The sequence below is a fragment of the Chelonia mydas genome, chromosome 5, assembly GCF_015237465.2.
Source record: "Chelonia mydas isolate rCheMyd1 chromosome 5, rCheMyd1.pri.v2, whole genome shotgun sequence".
NCBI classification, from domain to species: Eukaryota; Metazoa; Chordata; order Testudines; family Cheloniidae; genus Chelonia; species Chelonia mydas.
Genome location: NC_051245.2, coordinates 21,473,008 through 21,495,760, shown reverse-complemented (window position 1 = coordinate 21,495,760; position 22,753 = coordinate 21,473,008). Strand labels below are relative to the sequence as shown.

At 42.7% G+C, this 22,753-nt stretch overlaps 1 protein-coding gene across 1 annotated transcript in view; it reads right to left on the bottom strand.

The window, feature by feature from the left end:
• The window catches only part of LOC122465963 (O-acyltransferase like protein-like), a 34,956-nt gene that overhangs the window by 9,820 nt on the left and 2,383 nt on the right, over positions 1-22,753 (bottom strand). The window contains exons 3-11 of the mRNA XM_043547357.1: positions 20,327-20,405; positions 16,027-16,165; positions 15,697-15,935; positions 13,580-13,759; positions 11,904-12,006; positions 10,491-10,592; positions 8,829-8,994; positions 4,856-4,935; positions 2,662-2,775 (exon numbers count right to left, since the gene is read on the bottom strand). Of these exons, the coding sequence (XP_043403292.1) occupies positions 2,662-2,775; positions 4,856-4,935; positions 8,829-8,994; positions 10,491-10,592; positions 11,904-12,006; positions 13,580-13,759; positions 15,697-15,935; positions 16,027-16,165; positions 20,327-20,405 (1,202 nt within the window). The remainder of the gene's footprint in view (positions 1-2,661; positions 2,776-4,855; positions 4,936-8,828; positions 8,995-10,490; positions 10,593-11,903; positions 12,007-13,579; positions 13,760-15,696; positions 15,936-16,026; positions 16,166-20,326; positions 20,406-22,753) is intronic.

The window sequence follows — 22,753 nt, the reverse complement described above, 5'->3', positions numbered from 1 at the left end:
TGCGCCCCCTATCAGCAGCCCTACCGGGTCCGTACCAGCTGGACCGCCGATGGGGGGGGGCGGGCGCAAAAGGGGCAGCGATGTTAAAGCATTGCCACGGCAAAGGACCCTGCTTAAAGCCAGGGCCCGCTCTAGGTTTTTTGCTGCCCCCAAAAAGGCCCCAAAAGCGGAATGCCGCCGAAGAAAAAAAGGGGGGGAGGGCGCGGAATGCCGCCCCTTGAAAAGTGCCGCTCCAACCATGTGCTTGGTTTGCTGGTGCCGAGAGCCAGCCCTGCGTAAAGCGCTGCCACGGCCCCTTTTGCCCCTTCCCCTGGCCGCCAACAGCGGGCGAGGGCAAAAGAAGTAGCTGCCCCGGGGCCGTGATTTAAATCTCCTTTAAATTGCCACTGGAGCCCCGGGTGGTGCGGGCCAGGCAGCGCAGATGGGCTGGCTGGGGGACGTTGACCCCAGCCCCACCCCTTCTGCCCGAGGCCCCGCCCCTTCTCAGCTTTCATTAACAAAAAAGTAAGTTTCTTGCCCTCATGGTTGCAGAGTAGAGCTTGAACATGTGACCCAAGTGAACCCTAAAAAAACCCTCAACAACCAGAAGGCAAAAGAAAAGAATCCCAAATTTGTTTACAAAAACCCCACCACACCTTATGGTTTTTAAGGAAATCTGATCTTTTTTTTTTTTTGGAGGTGGGGAAGGAGAGGCTGAGTCATGATTTTTGAATGCTTATGGTTGGCAATACTGTTTCTTCTTCAAGTTAAAGAATCATAGAAATGTAGGGCTAGAAGGTACCTCAAGATGTTATCTAGTCCTTCACCCATGCTGAGTCAGAATTAAGTATACCTAGATCATCCCTGACAGGTGTTTGTCCATGCTATTCTTCAAAGCCTCCAATGACCGGCATTCCACAACCTCCCTAGGAGATCGGTTCCAGTGCTTAACCTTCCTTACAGTTAGAAAGATTTTCCTAATATCTAACCAAACCTCCCTTTTTGCAAACTAAGCCACAGTACTTCAGCTGAGGCCTCACCAGTTCTGAGCAGAGCAGAACAACTACTGTGTCTTACATACAACACTCTGTTAATATAACTGTCCCAAGCTGAGGCTGTGCCTCAGTTTCCCCTTTTGGCTATATAAATCAGTCCCGAGTCAGACTTACTCTACAATAGCCCCTTGTTCATGGAGCCTGTCTCTTTGACAGCACTCTTGATCTTCCTATTTCCTTCCCAGGAGTCAGGCTCACACTAGGCCTCTCTGATTGAGAGGCAGACACCAGCTATCCTCCTGAAGCTTACTGACAGAAGCTCCCCACTGTCTCACTTCCCCAGGGACTCTGACAGTTTTCTTGGAGCTTTTACTGTAAACTCTAAGCCCTCATTAATGGCTGGTCCTCACAGAGGCCTAGTCCACCTCTTGTGAGTTCCTCCAGCCTGCAAGAGCCACAGGGCATCTCTATCTCGTCCTCTTTGTATGGTTCTACCCTTCCAACTCAGCTGCTCCATTTCTAATTAGCTAAATGGTAAGCACCTGGAGCACCTGATTACTCCCAGGTCTTCCCCAAAGGGGCCTCGTTGGCCAGTTAGGCCCTAATCCTTCCTGATCCCATGACAACAATCCAGAATGACATTTACTTTTTTCACAATTGCATCCCAGTGTCGACTCATTCAATCCGTGATTGCTATGACCCCTAACTCAGGGGTCCCCAACGTGCTGCCCGCGGGCGCAGTGGCGCCCGCCGGGGCAGTTGTGTGCGCCCACAGGACACCGCGCCGCCAAAATGCCACTGCCGAGCACGGCCACCGGAGAACCGCCCGCCGAAATACCGCAGAGAAGTGTTGTCGTTTCTCAGTGGCATTTCAGCGGCGGGGTGTCTGGCGCCCGCCACAGTCTTCTGGGAATGGAAATATGCTATTCCCACAGAAAGGTTGGGGACCACTGCCCTAACTTCTTTTCTGCCGTACTGCTGCCTAGCTGATTATTTCCCATTTTGTATTTGTACATTTGATTTTTCCTTCCAAAGTCCAGTACTTTGCACTTGTCTTTCTTATAATTTGATATATTATCAAGACTTTCAGAATTAATGGATACCTGAAAAGAATGATTTTTCCTACAAAATGTCAATAAGTTTTGTTTCTAAAACTTAAAGAGGACAAATAGAGTCTAGAGAGGTTAAATACCTTAGTCTGAATGCTCTTTGGCTCAGACTGCTTTGGGTGAATATTCCTTTTTTATTAAAATAATATATTTTGTTTATTCAGATTTAAATACTAACTAAAAAGATGCCTATCCAAGCTTTAAATGCTCTGACACCCCATTAACAATGTAGTTAATAAATTATGTTGTGCTATAATACTGGCCTAGAAAGTTAAGATAATAGGAATGACTACACTGACTTGATGGTGATTGAACTTCTGTGTTAGGAAGAAGAGGGGAGAAGCTGCTGTTGAGTTGGCCATGCCAGGCTTTAACCAGGTATTTGAAAAAATGTATTAAGACAAAACTGAAGACTTGTATATACTGAAAATTTCTCTCTTATTGTTATGACTTTGCAGAAGTCATCCTTTGAATAGCTATTCATCCTGAGTATCAACATTTTGGCTGAATAGCTATTCAAAAACTAATTTCCATATAAACCTAGTAGTAAGAGATGAAGAGTATTTGTGGAATCTTACCTTGTATCTGAAGGAGATGCAACAGGAAGTCTGAAAAATGATGACAGCAAGGCTGTAACAGTGAAAGATGCCAGGAACAGAGTGGTTCCTAAGATAATCAACCCACATTTGCTTCTACAAGTAAAATGTAAAGAAAAACATTTTTAACATCCAATTTTCTGATCTCATTGCAAACATTTCTTTCATCCTGTAATTTAATCCCATTTATTCCTTTTCTGAAGTATCAAAATCATTTCCTCTAATTGTGTCACACAATCGTTTCAGAGATCCATTGTAAAATCTTGGGATATCTCATTGTAAATGTCATGAGATCTGATTATTAATACCGCAAATGTGCAGTTATAAGACCCTGATGCATTACAATACTTAACCATGTGCTTTAAAGGGACATGATTTAATATATGATTTAGGGTCATATATTTTGTCGCTGTTCAATTTATTTACTTGATTTAAAACATCTTCAGAACATGGTACCAATGATAAAAAATTGGGGGGTTATAGCTATATGATGCTTAAACAGACAGATACTTAATATTTATTGATAGCATGTAAATCCAAAGCTGAACTAAGAGGCTAGTGAGACTGAAACAGCTCCAGAGAGTCTGCAGATCAGGCGAAAAGTTTTTCAAGATGTGTACCCAAAACCACTTATGAAAATTTTTCTGCAGGCCTATCACATGCTACAAGGCCTAGTAGAATAGATAATGGCAAGGTGTGAGTCTCACCTGGGGGATATGATCATTGCTTGCACTTCAGCAAAGTGATAATGGAAAGCATCTACCTTTTACTCAGTTCTCTTGAGATGGACCCTTCTGTGAGATGTTCACAGCAATCTTAAATCAGGTCTTTCATCATATTCCTTAAGACTTTTCAGAAACCATATACGACTGAAGCTTATTATACTGTGTTCTTTGGGGGAAATACAGAGGCCAAAAAATTAAGAGGAAGAGAAATGTGTAGTATCTGAAGCATTGTTCAAAGCATACAGAATTTGAAATTTTACAGGAGACACAAGGCCACTGGTATTTTAGAATTAGCATATTTGATCTCAAGGTATTGATTTCTCAACAAACAACAGGAGGTGTTTTTGAACACACACAAAAATACAAAGTCAGGCTGAAATACTGGCCCCATTAAACTCAGTGGCTTTCCCTTCAGTGGGTCCAGGATTTTATCCTAAATTTCTAGAGCAGTATATATACTTAGGGGGAATTGGGTGATATTTATTCTAGCCACTCCTGATCTGCAGACAACAGGCCAGATTTGTCTGAATGCAGCCTAGACAGAGCTTGGGGAGGCTATCTCTTGGGTATTCCTGATGTTAAGATTAAAAAAGCAAAAGCAGACAAAATGTTTACAATACCTTTCTGGACTTTTTATGCATCATCATGAATCAAAAAAGGGCATCAGTCCAATTTTTTAAAAATTCCATTAGAAATCATCTTTAAGGACCTGGACTGTGTGACATAGCCATTAGAGAGACGTGGTGGGTGAGGTAATATCTTTTACTGGACCAACTTCTGTTGGTGAGAGAAACAAGCTTTTGAGCCACACAGAGCTCTTCTTCTTGACCTGATGAATAAAAGATATTACTTCACCCATCTTGTCTCTCTAATATCCTGGGACCAACATGGCTACAACTACACATGACAGCCGTTGACACAGAACATCTGCAGAAAATACTTGGTCAGTAACAGTCAAACCTTCAGTTCCTAGCAGTTGTAGTGGCATATCCTGGAATAACAGATTATCTGGCAGCAAGAGTAATGTATGGGCCTCTCCTGCAAAGACAGCACTTGAGCAGACTGCTGTGCCATATGAAGCCCATTTGACTTCAGAACCTATCTATATGTTATGTAAGTGCAAAATACTATTATTTTTGCTATTAATAAAAATGTTCACAGACTATGTCTGTCTGTATAAAACCCCTTTCTATATTTTTTCAGTATCAATTCTCTGTACATACAACTTGCATACCTCATGCAACCAGCTGACTGAAAAAAATACCCTTGAAAAATATTCAAAGCCTAAACTATATCCAGTGTGTTAAAAGAAAAGAAAGGCATATAACTTTCCCCTGTACACAGTACTTGTGAAGTGCCTTTTAATGAACTGAGGCTCTCTACTGGAAAAATATGCCAAGTCTAATGTGCCATTTTTACGGTAAACAATCTCCCTTTCAAAGAATACTCACTTAGTGTATAAAAAGATCACCAAAGGTGTTGTGAGATAGAACTGGAAATCATTAGCAAGATACCACGTCCATCCATTGCACTGAAAATAAAAATGTTCAAGCTTTTATCACACTCTGGGTTTTTACAAAAATGATTTCCCACCAAACAGCTTTCTGACTTAGTTTTGTCATTAGTTTCCACTGACTTAGACATGAAGCCATGTTTCATGCAGGGCATGATTCTTGGGTTTGCTTAGCTCTTCAAGAGGTTCAGCCTCCTCTTTTAGACTCCCTAATAAAGGGATGAGATTGGTCATTCCAGAGAGATCACATGTACAGCTTTGTTTAGGCCTACAAAGAATATAACTTTTAAAGGGAGTAACTCTGTGCATGCATGCAGAGTGGGATTACAATGAGTTTATAGTCTCTCCTTTGGCAAGAGGCTAGACCCCCAAAGCATCTAAAGCTGGTGTCTTGCACCCTGCTCCAGGCCAATAGGGAGTTCAAGTCCTGCAAGGTTTCAATACTGATATGCAAGGCCTTCTCACTGTCCTCTGACCAGGATACCTTGAAGATCACCTTTCCATCTACAATCCATCAAAACCTTTGCATTCCTTGAGTACATGAAAACACTCAGGGTATGTCTATACTACACACTCAGCCTGGGCTCTGACTCAGATTTGCAACCAACACCCCCTTCAGTCCACACACAAATCAGTCTGGCTCAGGTCAGCAAGCTTGGGACTTGGGTCCTAGAACCCTGGTAGGGGAGTGAGTCAGAGCCGGAGTCTTGCTGTAGCTGTGGTCCAGGCCCAAGCCTTGTAATTTTGCAGTCTGGATGCAAGTCAAGCTTGAAGGGTTCTGGGTACTGAAACTCCCTGTTGGAAGAGATCAAAATGACACATGCTCGTAGGGTGATCAGATAGCAAGTATGAAAAATTGGGACGGGGTGGGGGATAATAGGTGCTTAAATAAGAAAAAGTCCCGAATATCAGGACTGTCCCTATAAAATGGGGACATCTGGTCACCCTACATGCTCAGCCTGTTTTCAGAACCGAGTGCAAAACCCCCTTTTTACAGATGTGAAACAGTAAAAGACATTGAAGAATGAGGTTGAAAGGAAAGGAGGAAGAGAAAGGAAAACATGGCATATGATCATGTAATTGAGGACTTTATCATAACCTTAAATCTGGCATTTCCTAACTTGTGGGGGCTTGATTTGCAAATCGTAACATTCTTTTAACTGAGGGGTTGGGTTTTTTTTGATGCAATAGTATCATATGTGAACATGACCCATGACAGACAAATAAGAACATGAGGTCTTAAATTTACCATCTATGATGGGCAGATAACAAAATGACAAGAAACCATGAAGAGAAGGACGCAGTGGCGAGAGAATAGTAAATAATGGGAAGAAAATTCAATTGTTAGGCGATTGTTTTCCAAGGAAAGTAGCTCATATATATTTCTTTGGGGGCAGGGACCTGTGTTTGTACAGTGCCTAGCACAATACGGTCCTGATCCATAACTGAGGCGCCTAAGGGCTACTGTAATTAATAATAATAATAATAATAATACATTTCAAGGTACAGTTTTTTCCATTAGTTCTAATATGGAGGGGTGTAATATGGAGAGTGGGAGTAGATAACATGGGCGTGCGATTGGGGTAAAAAGCCAGGAAAAAAAGAATTTGGAGGAGAGCTTTTGAGGCAAGGAAGGCCCTTTGGTACATGAAAAGAGGCAATGTCAGAAATCGAGCGCAAGCGACTGACTGTTCTTAAGACATTTCCAGGCTAGGTTTGCTGATTCAAGAGGTTTGGATAAACTTTGGAGAGGCATCCAAAGTTTTGGTTGCCTGTCTGAATTACACACAAACGCCAATCTCCTGTTCACGCCTTGGTAGCTGACAGTGCTCTTATAGTGCAAAGTTATGTTCACTAACTGCAAATATAGAGTCAAAGCTTGAAGTCCTTACTGAATTTTTACTCTTTACTTAAGTAAAATTCCCTTTGATGTCTTAATCTATAATTCTTCTGTGACGCTGGCAGGCCAAGTGCCCACTCTTGCCCAGGCTGCAGGCATTAGCTAAGAACTAACAAACTCAGAACTAACAAACCAGACCAGTTTACCTGTATGTTAATTTTCTCAAAGTAGGCATTACTCTTATAAGAATGTAATTAGTGTTTAGACTCTGTGAAATGTTATTTAAATTGCTGCCTGCATTAATCTCACTTGTTAAGTCTGTATTCCATGCTATAAGAAAATATGTAAGATTTGCTTCATAATTTTGAAAATGTTTGCTCTGAACTTGTGAATCCAGGCATGGGAACCATCCTCCCCCTCTTCCCTTTGCCCCCCCCCCCCCCCCCGACAAGTTTTTAATGATACGGAGGAGGGTGATACTAAGGTGTATAAGAAATTTAATGAATATGTATTGAAAAGGTTTAAGATTACCCCTATTGATCGAAGTATAGAAATCTTAAAATGTCTGACAATGTCACTCATGTGGAATATATGCAGGAGATATTTAACTATATGAAAAATGGGTGGTAGGAGCAGGGGCTGAAGGTAGCTATGAAGAACTGTTTGATCTGGTGGCAAAAGAGCAATTACTGGGGACAGTCGCTGATGAGGTAAAAGTGGCCATCTGTGACAAAAAGCCTTCCACATTTTTGGAGACAGCAGAAATTGCTGATGAATACACTGAGTGAAGGGCTCATGAGGGGTTCAAACTCCAGGGGAAGGGAAATCCTCCTGTTCCCCAGGTTAAGAGGGATGAGGGGGTCTAGGAATAAACCTAAGACCAACTTCGTTAAAAAAACCTCAAGGGAGCCCAGATTTTGAAACCTCTTATCCTAAGGGAAGGCAGGTAGTCTGCCATCACTGTGGGGCGCCTGGCCACATAAAACTAAATTGCCTAAAACTTAAGGTCACCCCCAATCTGCACCCACTTCCCCTACTGGGCGTGCCAATGCTACCACCTTGATCTCAGAGGAAATTGTAGGGGAAGACAATGACCTCATTAAGTATATTAGGACTGAGTCTTGGGAAGGTAGTGAAGAATTTGTTAAGAGTGCTAGAATGAATGGCATTGAATGTGCTGAGTGGAGAGATGAGGCATCACAAATCATTTTGCTTAAGGAAAGTTTGGTAAGGGGACAGACTTCCTGGCAAAAAAGTCTAAATATTTTAGCTTTGGCTGAAATTTCTGTGACTGTGCCCTGGCTAAAGTCCACCTTGAGGAGGAAGATTTAAGGGTGATGTTATCGTAGGCATCAGAAATTTGCTATTAATAGGAAATAACATTTTAGCCATATCTAAGCAGGCTAGTGTTATAACACTGTCCCGAAGGGAGCGTGGATCTGATCTACCTGTTTTGTCCATGGACAGCAGGGAAGGTGGCAAAGGGGAGGGAAGTGCCCTCAGTCTGTTGACAGTTGCAATTTAGCTTCTGAGGGGGAATTTGAAAATCCTTCAGAGTCTGCTCTGAATTTAAGTGAAACTCAAAGGAGTTTGTGAAGGCTCAGCAAGCTGACCCATCTCTGAACCAAGAGAGGGTTGCAGCTCAGAATAATGCCCCGACTGGGGAAGGAAAAGGTAGACACTCACATTCGTGAGCCACTCCAGACAGCGTGACACCACCCAAAGACATCAATGGGAGTTTTGCCTAAGAAAGGACATCAGATTTGACCATGTATGATTTGTTATAGTAAATCATACCATCAAGTTTGATATCCTTTAACAATTATGAATACTCGATGCATCAGAGGTAACTAACAACAATTCCATAATTCTCCTAGCCAGTAGTAAAATGGGTTTATTTCTTCTTTACTGTGTAGATATCATCCATTAGACCAAAAGAGGAGATTTGGTTACCACTATCTTAGCATATATGACTACAATTGCAGTTATTCATCATAAAATTATCCAGCTACAGCATTCGACTTCTTGTGCTAGTGAATTAATTTGGTTAAATAAATGATGCGTGACTTACTGATTCTGTTACAGAAATGAAGTTGTTTAGGAGAAAAAGATTGGACCACCAAACCCTTCTGCAGTTATCTAGATGAAATTTGGAGATCTCCCATACCGATCCCCAGGGAATAACAGAGTAAAGCCCAACTAAAAGACATATGGAATACATATGGAGTGGCTGAAGTCTGAAAACACAGCAAGAAGAGAGTTGATTAGGTTTTATAAAGGTTCTGTATCCATGATTTAGGTAGGAGTTTCCACAGTTTTAAAGTGCTTTCATTTTCAAGGCAGACTCTGCTATATAATTATATTATTGTATGTTTGTAAATATAATACAATCAAAAGAGATTAATTAAAATGTATACATGGTGGATGAACTTGCTTGGAATAACTCTGTAATCCCCAGGGTTTTTTGCATTTATACGGTGACTCCAAGAACTTTCCAGGTCTCTATCTTATTACCATGGGTGCTGTTAACTTTATGTATAAATGAACATGGGGGGTGAGGGTGTAACAGACTTGCCACAGACTTCAGTGGGAGATTTTCTTTCACAAGGAGTATGGAATTGGGTCCTCAGCTGTGTTTAGGCCTTGGCCTAGGCACTAAGGAGCAGTTATTGGTGGGGAGCGTGATCTACAGATGTTTAGTCCCAACTTTAATCATGAGTTGACTGGGAACACAACCCACCCAGCTCCAATGATGAATCCCTAAAATGCGGTTTTACTAGATATGCAAGAAAGTTAAAAAAGTGTGCAGAGACCAACATACTGCAATAAGTCTCTCCGGTGATATGGGGCAAGGAAGCAAGAGGGGCACTTCCCCAGCTCCACCAACATTGTACAGACCCACAAGGAAAATTACAGTTGAATCTAGATAGCATCTTCAAAAGACTTAGAGACCCTAAGTCTCTACTACATCCAAGCTGTGCTTGGACATAGGGGAGAAGGAGGGCCTCATGGAGCCAGATGTGGCTCTCCGATTCAGAGCTGTGGGGACCCGTTCTGATTTACACGTCTGATGCTGATTGTATAAAATCCCTTACACCATTGGAGATCTGGGCATAGCCTCTTGCCCCAGTCCCACATGCCCGCTTCCTTTGTCTTATGTTAGGGGGACTGGTGACTGATGTACAAGGTGGCCATGCTGTCTGCACCATCTCTACACCAGCACAGAAGGATCCACACCTGGGAATCTCTGGCTGGGTTAAGGCCATGTTGAACAAAACGGCCATAGCAGAATGTTCAGGCTACACAACCATGGGGGGTGGGGGTGCGGAGTGGGGCTTGATCCTGTGAGGTGCTCAACACCCTCAATACTCATTGAGCCTGATGTACATTCACATTCAGGCCCATTTACACTACTCAGGCATTTCAGGCATTTACACCCACTTTCAGGGCAAAGAGGCCTCAGTGTAAATAAGAGTCAGACCAGCTGACTTAAAGGGACACAGTACCTTGCAAAATCCAGCTGTTAACACTTATTTCTGTTGTTACCATTAATATCTCATGCTGCAGATAAGCCCTTAAATAATTTTTAAGAAAGGAAGCAAAACATTCTCTCTATAAGACTCTAACATCACTTTTTTTTTCGTTTTGGTTTTACATGTCTTTTCTTGCTTTTAATTTCTAAACTGTGAACCTTTCTACCAACAATTGTAAGAGAAAATATTGTTAAACATACCTGGCTAGTCGATTACAAAGATATTTCAGTGTGACTTTCAGGGTGATTCCTTTTTCTGAGTGATGAACCATGTTTAGAAGTGACCTGGAACTCAACCAGCCACTGGAAACAAATTAATATTATGTTTAATATTTCCCCAACTTTGGAGACTGTCCCTATTAATAGGTTTCTTGTGAAAGTGTTAGGTTGATAGCACCAGAATAGGACGTCCTGTGTCCATAGGTACAAGTAGGTACAAGTTTGCCCCACCAGTGTGGTACAGTCATGACCAGATTCTCCATGCCCACCCGATCCTAGGCTTCTGTCAATTAAAGAAGTGTCTTTGTGTGTGTCAGATTTGGACACCTGCCCACCAGGAATTAGACCGAGAACACCAATCCATTGTATATAGGCCACCAAACAGCCAGTACGTGTTTTTAAAAAATGAAATTCAAATATGTTTTCTTTCAGATAGAGATTATTATGGAGGCATTGGATACAACTCCGTACTTAAGGCTGAGTTCTGTTTGGCACTTAGACCAGGGAATCAACCTCTTTTGTGTGAAAAACAGAATATCCTCCCCAAAATTACAGCACTTATTCTGAGAGTACAGAATGAATTTGCTGAGAATTTACAAGTAAATCTGTTTATTAGTTTATGACTTGCAATTAATTAAAAACTTGGACCCAGATCCTCAAGGCAATTTGTCTCCCCCCAGCTTCCATTGATTTTAATGAAAGTTAAGAGCCTAAACACCTTTGAGAATCTGGGCCTGGATCCTTTCAGAAATTTTGCATGTGTGTCAGTCTTTCTTTTTTGTCCCAAATGATCTTAACAATGGAATAACACAGGCACTTCAAATTTTTCATGCAGTTAAAATTAATTAAAATCTTATGCCTGGGCTATATTTGACTAAGTTATGTTGGTGACTCAGAGCTTTATGGTGAAAATGATAGAACTCAGATCTGTTAGCTCCAAACCACATGGCCCTAGCACCTGAATGAAACCAGACTCTCTCTCAGCTTTTAGCAGCATAGGCCTCTGCCATACAGTTGAGCAATTCTGAGACCATCCAGTTAAAGAAAGCGGTGTAAATAGACGAGACCGTTCACTAATACAAAAGCAAGGGATATGGAAACACAGGGCCTGATTCACCATTGCCTTGTGTAGTTATTTCCATTGTGCAGAGTGGATCTGAATTTCTACCAAATCAGACTTTGTCACTCACTTACACCAGTGGTGCCATCTGCATTCACTTTGCACAGAAGTAACTGACTACTGAGGGTGCAAGGCAGTGAAGAATTGGGCCCACAATGTTTACAGAGCAATAAACCATAGTTGCTAGTAGTTTAAATGTCAAAGCAACCTTTATCAACCCAATATAATGCAAACAGTCAGAGTTTAAATAAACCCAGATAATTTAATCTCATTACCTGATCAGAAAAAATGTATCAACACCTAAATAAAAAGGTCCACTCCGAGAATAAACATATATGGGATTTTTTAGCACTCGTGCTTTCCATTCCAATACATTATCTGTAGTGAAATATAAAATATATAATAAAAAAGAAAGAAACATAAAATGATTTGTTTTGATAACATATAACGTCACACAGGGAAGGCAATGTCGTCTAGTAGATAGAGAAAGCACGAGGGTGGGAGTTAGGATTCCGGGGTCTTATCCCCTGCTCTGTTATTGACATGCTGTGTGATGTTGGACAAGTAACCACCCTGGGCCTCCGTTTTCCCATAGATGAAATGGGGACAATAATGCTTATCGTCTTCTGTAAAAAACTTTGAAAGCCAAGGACAAAAAGCACTCTGTAAGTGCTAAGCCTTATTATCATCCTCCTCTTAGGTTTGTCTATGCCTCCATCACCATAGTGTCTAAATACCAAATTACTTCTAACAAATTACTATTTATTTCCCTAGGAATTCTTGGTTTAATACCATCCAGTCCTACATAACCAATTTCAATTACATTTCTCAAGTTTCTCCATCTCTTTTCTCTCTCTCTCTCTTTTTTTTTCTTTTTCCCTTTTGGATAAGTTTATCCGTGACAGTTTTCTACCTGAATTACACCTAACAAGAATATAAGGCTTTCTCCATAATCCTCTGTCATGGAGACAAATGTGGAAAAGAAACTTCAGTTTCTCTATGATCTCTTTGATGGACCTCTTTGCACCCCGCTAGTCTAGAAGATCTGTAGATTTTCTGTTGGGCATCATCCTTATTACTTCCTTTAAACAAACTCTTTACTTTTTTACTGCAGAGTGTATAGCCTCATAGTGATCCCTCTTGCCCATACTACTTCCTCATAATTATTTAGGACCCCTAAAAACAAACATAATCTGCTGGCAACAAGTTACCCTGCTTCTTCCACTTGGGGATGTTTACAGTCTTTGGCAGGGGTGGGCAAATTTTTTGGCCCAAGGGCTACATCAGGGTGTGAAACTGTATGGAGGGCCAGTAGGGAAGGCTGTGCCTCCTCAAACATCCTGGCCCCTGCCCCCATCCGACCCCTCCCACTTCCTGCCCCTTGCCTGTCCCCCTCAGGACTCCCACCCATCCAACCGCCCCACCCCGCTCCTTGTCCCCTGACCACCCCGTCCCAGGACCCCATCCCCTATCTAAGCCCTCCACTCCTGTTCCCCATCCCTTGCCCCCCCCAGAACCTCTGCCCTATCCAACCACCCCTTGTTCCCCGTCCCCTGACCACCCAGAACCTCCGCCTGCCCCATCCAACTGCCCCCTGCTCCCTGTCCCCCGACTGCTCCCCGGGACTCCCTGCCCCTTATCCAACCCCCCGGCCTCCACCCCCAGCCCCCTTACCATGCCGCTCAGAGCAGCATGTCTGGCAGCCGCACTGCCCGGCTGGAGCCAGACACGCTGCCCTGCATGAGCGCGCAACCCCACTGCCCAGAGTGCTGGACGGTCCTGCAGACTGGATGTGGCCCGTGGGCTGTACTTTGCCCACCTCTGGTCTATGGAGTATGTACCTGACTTCCAAGTATGTTACAAAACTGCAGTTTGATTGTGAACACAAAAAATAAACACTGGTCTTTCTTTAAACCCAATAATGTATGCTAATTTGTCACATCCCCCATACCTAAATTCTGCCAGGCTGCCATCTGACTGGTGTGTCCAGAAATTATCCATACAAGACTCAAAACTCGGATACCATTTAGTGCAGAGCAGACAACTTTAGAGGATTTCATTGTCCATACAGTTGGAAGATTCTTTTGCAGGGAAAAGCATTTTAGAGTGCTGTCCAAGGCACCTAAAAAAGCTACAACAACAAAGATGAATTCACCCTGGAATTTTTAACCAATGAATTTCGTATCATTAACGTAAAAATGGCTTTTCTTTTTTTCCCAAGGGCTCCATCTTATTTCCATAGAATTAATGAGTGTTTTGCCATTGTCTTTGATCCTGATCCCAAAACCATTAAAATCAATAGAAAGACTCAGAAGGGATTTGGATCACACTCCTTAGCGAGTGGTGGATTGGGCCCCACAACATCAGGGAGGTGATATTTAGTGACAATTCAAGTTGTAATAGTTTGGTAACACATAAATCATGTAAATAATTTAATTTGGGATTGTAAAATCCAACATAGGAATAATCAAAAACAACAAAGAAAGAATTTATAGAAAACCTTTCAAATACGGAATCTATTTTTCAAATTATCAAAGAAAATTGGATACACTTTTCCTTAAAGATAGATTTAGCCCCAAATATTGCAAATTATAATAATAATTGAACAGTTTCAATATTGTCAATGAGCAGTTTCAGTGAGATCTTGTTTCACTCTCAATTTATATAGATCATAATCAGTATTTTTCCCCATACACCCTTTATATGTGGTATTCCAACGTAGATAATTTATAGTCAAGACTAATCCAGGGATTAACATGCCCTTATACAAATTATATAACAATTAAACAAAAAACTGTTAAGTATTAAAAATTATGCAAGTGACCAGTTGATTTATACAAATATTCCACTAGCCATATACTATGTACATTCAGTGAACAATAATATTCCCAGGGGGGAAAAACCCCTACATATTTCACGAACGGTTTTAACTCTGATACACACAGCACATGGCTTTCAAGTTATATATTCCTGTGTCTAGTATGGTTTTTGAGATGTAATCACATGTCCACTAGAACCACACCTGGACCACCTAACTCGGAGCCTGATTCTGCAGCCACTATTCACCAGAATTAATCACTTTAGTCACCTAAGCAGTTCCATTTATTCCATTGGGACAACTCATGTGAATAAGGATTCATCATTTGAGCAAAGTTTGGAGGATTGGGTCCTCATTTATTTTCCTTGATTTTTATAACGTGGGCCCAATCCAAAGCCCATTGAAAAGACTGGGAGTTTTTCTATTGACTTTAATGGACTTTGGATCAGGCCTCTTCTGCTTTTCATTTCTTTTCAATATTTGGACATTGAACTTCTTTTCAAACTAATATCTATTATATCAGGGGTTCTCTGAAGGAGGTGAGTGAAACCTGAAAATGATACTCCATCTTTACTTATTAGTTCCCACTCATAGAGCTGTCCTTTCAGAGGAGCACGGTCACATTTTTTGGCCTACCTGTGTTTTGGCTTGTAGAGCCAGTATGGACCCTTAGCTTGGATTCTTGAGTATGACAAGATCCTAGGCGTTGAATTTTTATAGGCCTTCACTGCATTCCAAGAACTGTCATTTTTTTCCCCTGCCCCCAAAACGTGTGGGGTTGAATCTGATTTTATTATTTAATATTATTATTATTTGTGTTACTCCTGATACTATATATAACACATTTGGCTCAGATTTATGTACGTACCTTTGCCTTTGACATCACCAAAACATTTGATTCGACTATGGCAATAAAATGACTAATAGTTAAAATATAATAGCGTTTAGGGATCCACATTCTAAGGTCCAACAGGATTTTTTTGCTATGTATCCAAACCTTGCACAGGATTGTTTTAAGCCACAGTCATTTCTTGTAATATAAAATATAAAATATGGAAACCAATATTGAAGCACTGGTACATTTATGATACATGTTTGATGTGCTCTTTAAAAGAGATATCTCCAGGCGATATCTAAAACCAATCTTGTATTTTGTTACAGTAGAGCATTGAATCTATTATTTCCCAAATGTGTACTATGTAAAGTATGACTTGACATGTTTGTGGTCTTCACACAGAGAAAATACTTACTTTTCTTTGTGTAGCAGACATCATCAGAAACAACTGGCAGCACCGAATTCATTTTATAATGATTCCGTCTGATATCTCCCTTTGATTCACGCTTATCTTTCTCATTTGAAGATGTGCTCCCGTAATTTGCAGAAGGTAAACTATCTGATGGTGATTCATCAAATTTCACTTCCCACCTCACAGCGGCAGCATAAACAGTTCCAGTGATTGGTAAGACAATAAACAAAATGCTAACAAACCTGGAGGAAATAAAGTTCATTACTGCAGAGTGACAATCACTTTTATAGGACACGCTTTTAAAACTGATATCCCAAACCCTCCCATACTCACAGACAAATAGCAGCAAACGCATCAATAGAAAAAAGGCCTTTAGCACATCTGGCTACACTCACAGATGAGACTGTAGAATTCAAAGTGAAGAGAGATGGGAAAGGTGATACAAAAGAGATGGTCTTGAATTTAAATATATCTGTCAAGAAAGAATGAATTAATATTACAATCCCCGATAAGGCAGCTTTTTTGATTATAAATCTTAGCAGCTTGTTCAAGAAAGTAAATGGAAAGATTTGTTCCTTAAGGCCCAGACTGTATTTCTGTTTAGTACAGTTTTATTAAACAACTGTTCATCTGTAAGTCCAAGCTGTAAACAAATTTTCTCTTCCAAGAATATTAAACTTTCAGCAATTATTTACTGATACTTATCATAGACAAAGGTCTGGGGCAGGCAGGCAGGGTTCAAGATGAGTGTCTGGCCCTTTTTGAGGGGTTCTCTGAAGGAGGTGAGTGAAAGCTGAAAATGATACTCCATCTTTACTTATTAGTTCCCACTCATAGAGCTGTCCTTTCAGAGGAGCATGGTCACGTTTTTTGGCCTACTTGTGTTTTGGCTTGTAGAGTTTGGACCCTTAGCTTGGATTCTTGAGTATGAAAAGATCCTAGGCATTGAATTTTTATAGGCCTTCACTGCATTCCAAGCACTGTCATTTTTTCCCCTGCCCCCAAAACGTGTGGGGTTGAATCTGATTTTATTATTTAATATTGTTATTATTTATGTTACTTCTGATACTATATATAACACATTTGGCTCAGATTTTTTAAGGCACCTAAGGGAGTACTCCCAATGAAATTCAGCATGAGCTGGGTCCTGACTCTCTTAAACTACTTAGAAAATCTCAGTTTTGGACTCTTAAGGTATGTCTACACTGCAATAAAACACTCGCGGCTGGCCTGGGTCAGCTAACTCGGGCTTGTGAGGCTCAGGCTAAGGAGCTATAAAATTGCAGTGTAGATATTCAGACTATGGCTGGAGCCTGGGCTCTGAGACCCCACAAGGGGGAAGGGTCCCAGAGCCCAGGCTCCAACCCAAGCCCCAGTGTCTACACTGCAATTTTATAGCCCCACAGCCTGAGCCCCAGGAGCCCGAGTCAGCTGACCCAGGCCAGCTGCGAGCATTTTATTGCAGTGTAGACATGCTCTAAAGGTCCAACCCTGCTACCACTGAAGTCACTGGCAAAATTCCCATTGGCTTCAATGGGAGGAAAATCAGATCCATAGTAAATAAGAGACTATGTTTATGAAAAAAATAAAACAAGTGTAAGACCCCCCCTCCCACTTCCTGCCATGTGATTTGATCCTACTGCATAGTACTCTCCCAGAGTACCACAGAGGGTCAGGAAATTTATTAGGGAATTATCATTCATCCAGCATGCGTAGACATGGCCTCCCCATTGGAGGAACACAGGAAATTTTAGCTGTGGGAAGAATATACATTTAAACTCTGAGTTAGCAATATTGGCCCCAATTCAGGAGGTACAGCTCAGAAGGAGTTGGTGGAGACTGCGGTAATTTCTGGTGGCCTCCCATCGCTGGTCTGCTGGCTCAAAATAATCTGAATGCTCTGTGGCTGAGCCACACCCCTTCCATTCGCCCCCAACCTCTCTGTCCCTCACAGCAGAGGCCTACTCCATTACTGTCTGGAACACCGGCCAGCAAGGGTATTTCCTGGGCCTGGTTAAGCTGGGGTGGCAGTCACAGCACAGCAGGCAAGCCAGTGAAAATACAGCTAGAAAAAACAGGAACAAAAAAAAAGCAAATATTTTCAATAGTGTTATTAGAAGGTTGGGTTGGTTTTTTTTAAATGTCAATGAAATTTTTGGAAAATCAAAACATTTTCAACACGCTGTACTGCCAGGTGGTCCCGGTGGAGGCCAGAGCAGAAGGTTACCTCCAGAAGGTTGTTTTCCTCCAAAAAAAGTACTATTATTAATAATTTTTTAAGAAGAAAGGAATTGTCAGACTGGATCAGGCCAGTGGACCCATCTAGTGCTGTCTCTGACAGAGGTCAGTATCAGCTGCTTCAGAGCAATAAGCAATAATGAAATAATCTGCCCTACTGCCCCCGAAAAATTCCCTTCTATCCCTAGTAGCTAAAGGGTGGATTATGTCAGGAGGGTTTGCATTCCTTTCAAAATGCTTGTGTTGGCTTTGGTTTAATTTTTACTGTTATAACCCTGGATATTCTTGTTATCAATATAAATGTCTGGTTCTTCTTTAAATGCAGTGTTGTTGTAGTCGTGTCTGCCCAGAAGAAGATCTCTGTGTAGCTTGAAAGCTTGTCTCTCTCACCAGCAGAAGCTGGTACAATAAAAGATATGACCTCCCCCACCTTCTCTGTATAGTTTCTCTTTAAATCTTTTAATAGCATGTTCCAGTGATAATTCTCCATAATGATAGAAAAGTGGCCCAAGTGTACAGAATGGCAGCACAGCTTGATATGTATAAAGTGTTCATTTTCTATGAATATGGAAATTCAGTAACTATCAGTAGAAAAGTACAATTAACCACAAGAAAGGCCTATTCGGTTATCTAGCCCATCCTCTTCTGGCAGAAGCTGAATAGGTAATCTGTTTGGCATGAAATGTGTTGATTATAGGGTGCTGTAGCCAGTGTATTGTAAGTATTTAGCTCCGGAAAGTTTGTATTTTTAACTAGATGTAAGGGGACTGTTGCCCCCTTACTAACATTCAGTGGGGGTGTTTTAGATGCTAGCTCCCAGTACTAAAAAGGGGGAAGGGTCGATGGGGAATCAGGACCCTGAGACTGACAGCCCCCAGGAACAATGGGGAGAGGCCAATGCTCCTGGTCAGCCTGAATGACAGGGCGGGCAGGCTAATCAGGGAGTCAGGAGGCCAGGGAGGTCCTGTCCTCCCTGTGAGCTGGAATTGCCTGGGTCAGACAGAGTGGGGCCGAGTTAAGGAGAAAGCAGGGGCCCAAGCTGAGCTGGGGAGCAGAGCTGGGCCAGATCCAGAGGGACCAGAAAAGCAGCCCAGAGAGAGCAGACCCTGTCCTGGGAGCAGAGCTGCAGCCCCAAAGCCAGAGGCACAGCCCAGAGAGAGCAGACTTGCCCTGGGAGCAGAGCTGCAGCAACCAGAGCCAGAGGGGCCAGAAAAGCAGCCCAGGAAGCAGGTCAGTGCTGGGAGCAGAGTCACAGAAGCAGCCTGCAGAGCAGACCTGTCCTGGGAGCAGAGCTGTAGCAACCCAGAGCCAGAGGGGCCAGAGAAGCAGCCCAGAGAGAGCAGACCCTGTCCTGGGAGCAGAGCTGCAGCCCCAAAGCCAGAGGCACAGCCCAGAGAGAGCAGATTTGCCCTGGGAGCAGAGCTGCAGCAACCAGAGCCAAAAGGGCCAGAAAAGCAGCCCAGGAAGCAGGTCAGTGCTGGAAGCAGAGTTACAGAAGCAGCCTGCAGAGCAGACCTGCCCTGGGAGCAGAGCTGTAGCAACCAGAGCCAGAGGGGCTAGAGAAGCAGCCCAAGGAGCTGGAGGCAGAGCAGCAGCAGCAGTGCTGAGACAGAATGATGGAGCTGGGGCTGGAGCAGTCCGGAGCTGGGTGCAGTGAGCAGCTGGGGAGCGCGAGGGGGAGCGCGAGGGGGACCCTGGGCAGCGGGCCCAGCACAGGGAGACGCCTCAGCAAAGAGGTTCTGCAGGCCAGGCTTGGATCGTAACCCCGACAGGGCGGGGGCGACACTGGGAAGAAGGGTCCTACCACTTAGAGCCTGAGAGCGTGTGGCCACCACCAGAGCAAGTGTCCAACCCACAGCATCCCTACAGCACAGCCAGGGCCTGAGCAGGAGGCCTGGGACTTACAAGGAACAGACTGTGAACTGCCCTGACATTCCAGAGACACTGTTTGTGATGTTCCCTGCCACAGAGCGGGGTGATGTGTTTCCTTTAACCTTTCCCATTTTTCCTTATTCTTTTTAAAATTAATTGTTGATTAAATAACTTGCATTTGCTTTAAATTGTAATGGTCAGTGGGTCAGAGAAGTGCCCAGTGCAGAGAGAGTACCCTGGAGTGGGGACACCCTAGCCCCTGTCCTAGGTGACCACAGCAGGGTTGGGGGTCAAGCCCCCCAGGAATGCTGGGCCTCGCCTTGTTGGGGTTACGAGGACTCTGCCAGACAGGAGAGTGGAAGGGGAGTCCTCAATGCCAAATGAATTTAACATTTGGGATTTTTGTAATTTTTTGTAAAGAAAGAAGAATATTGTTTCTGCATGCTGGCTGGACTCCACCAAAACAAACTCTTAACCTCAACTTTTTGCTTTTTAAAGGTTGATAAAAACATGCTTTTCTTACCTAATATTGCGAACGTTGTAATGTCTTCCTCGTGGCAGGAGTCAGGAACACATATACCAATACTGTAATCAAACCCTTCCTGGAAGACATAACTCTCCTTAGCACTCTTTGCCCAAAATGTTTACAAACAACCTAGGCTGAGAGGTAGAGGCCTAGGCAGAAGATGGACCCTAAGGGAGTTAGATTCTCTAAACCCATAGAGTTTCAATGGAATTTGAGTGCTCCTTTGAAAATCCTAGCCCTAGTCAATATATACAAGATGTCTGTGGAGAGTTAGTTCCTCATACGATTGTGTTTAGTCCTTGCTTTGGTATGCACATGAAAAGGGCACAAGGAGCCTCCAAACACCACCACTGTTCAGGGGCCTGGTCCAAATGCATTCCAGGCCAGCACCACCCAGAGTACCAGCCACCCCAAAGGGGCCAAGGAAAAGGCATAACGATAGCCCTGTCCCTCACTGTAACTGGCTAGTGGTGCTGGCCAGCAATGGAGGGGAATGCATGTGGTACCCAGGAAAAGGTGGAGAAGGGGTAATGCTTCCCTGAGCACTGTGACACTCCAGGAGGTGTTAGTGTATCTGCCCCTAAGGGGAAAGGGTGAGGTGACTTCCTATCCCTGTGAAGAGCCAAAGGGATTGAGTGGGAGTCTTTGTAGCTGGTGACGCTCCCCAGAATAAAAAGCAAAATGAGGCAGCAGCCATCTAGGATGACCAGATAGCAAGGGTGAAAAATCAGGTCGGGGCTGGGGGGGGGGGGGAAGAGGGGGGAGTAATAAGCCCCTGTACAAGACAAAGCCCCAAATATTGGGACGGTCCCTATAAAATTTGGACATCTGGTCACCCTACAGCCATCTCACCTCCCCAGAAGGGCCTGGGTGTGAGGCACTGGGGTTCAGCAGGTAGCAGGAGGGGACTCACTAGACAATTGCCCATTCACCAAGAACAGAGTATAGCAAAAGTAAAGTTTTGGAGCAGGCTGTCCCACAGCCTGGAAGGGAACCGCCACAGCTCAAGCTGGCTGATTTTTCTCCTGTTCTTGCTATGGACCTGGCCTGATGTTCAGATTTACTAAAATCTGATCCCATCGTTGGTTGTGGGTGAGTTCAATGTTCTTGCCAAACACTCTTCACTGGCCTAATGTTAACTCCACTGTGATAGCCAGATTCCAAAGTAGGTGGCTACATTTGGCCAAACTAAATTCTTCCTGCCAGTTTAGTTAGTATTTCCTGTTCTAAACTGTTGTGTAGACTTGATGTGCTGGATGCTACCAAAGCAGTGACTGCATCTCAGGGATGGGTCAAGTGATCCCTTGCCTGCCTCAGATGGATTTTTGTGAGGCTTAGCTAACTAATGTTAGCTCCTCTGAGGAAAAGTGCTGTAGAAAAGCAAAGTATTAACACAATCATTATAATGCACTACCAGGTTCACAATAATAATTAAAAACAAACCATGCAAATGTCAGACAAAGAGCACAATTGTATTCAAATATTTTCTTAATCATTTATGAATATAAGAATAAATAAAATAACTCTCTTGTCCATGCAAATTGAGGGATATTTCTATTAAACATGGAGTTTGGCTAGTATTTAACCCTGACATTTTGTTTTCCTTCAAAAACCACTTATCTGATTGAAGACATCAGATATTAATAGTGTATTTGTTTCTTATTAAAAAAGAATAATTCAATGGGTCTCCATCAACTGCTGAGGCTTTGATGATAAATTTGCTTTCTCCTGCATTTAAAATTTATGAATCCGACTATAACAGGGTTAAAAAAAGAACTAGATAAATTCATGGAGGATAGGTCCATCAATGGCTACTAGCCAGGAGGGGCAAGGATTGTGTCCCTAGCCTCTGTTTGCCAGAAGCTGGGAATGAGTTACAGGAAATGGATCACTTGATGATTACCTGTTCTATTCATTACCTCTGGGGCACCTGGCATTGGCCACTGTCGGAAGACAGGATACTGGGCTAGGTGGACCTTTGGTCTGACCCAGTATGGCCGTTCTTATGTTCATTTTGGGTCATATTTGAACTTACAAAATATTGAAAAGAGATAGAATTTTCTTATCTTTACTGTGTTTCTTATGTTGATCAGAAAAAGTATTTTTAGTTAGTTAGTTACCTAATGTAACACATTTGAAACTTATCATGTTGACAAACAGTGCTGGTGGAATATCTCTACATGCAAGTAACAGAGTGGAGGCTGATTTACCTTATAGCAATCCCTAAAAGTATTTGTGACTGTTAAGGATGAGATTTCAGTGCCTCTAGTGTTCTTGGAAGTGAGATATTTTCAAATGTAAGGTCCGATACTGCTCATGAACTCCCATTGAAGCCAAGAGGAATTCCACATTGTTCATTTTACTGTTACTTCATCCTGTCTGCTACCCCATCTCCAACCTGTCTAACACCTATACTGTGACTCT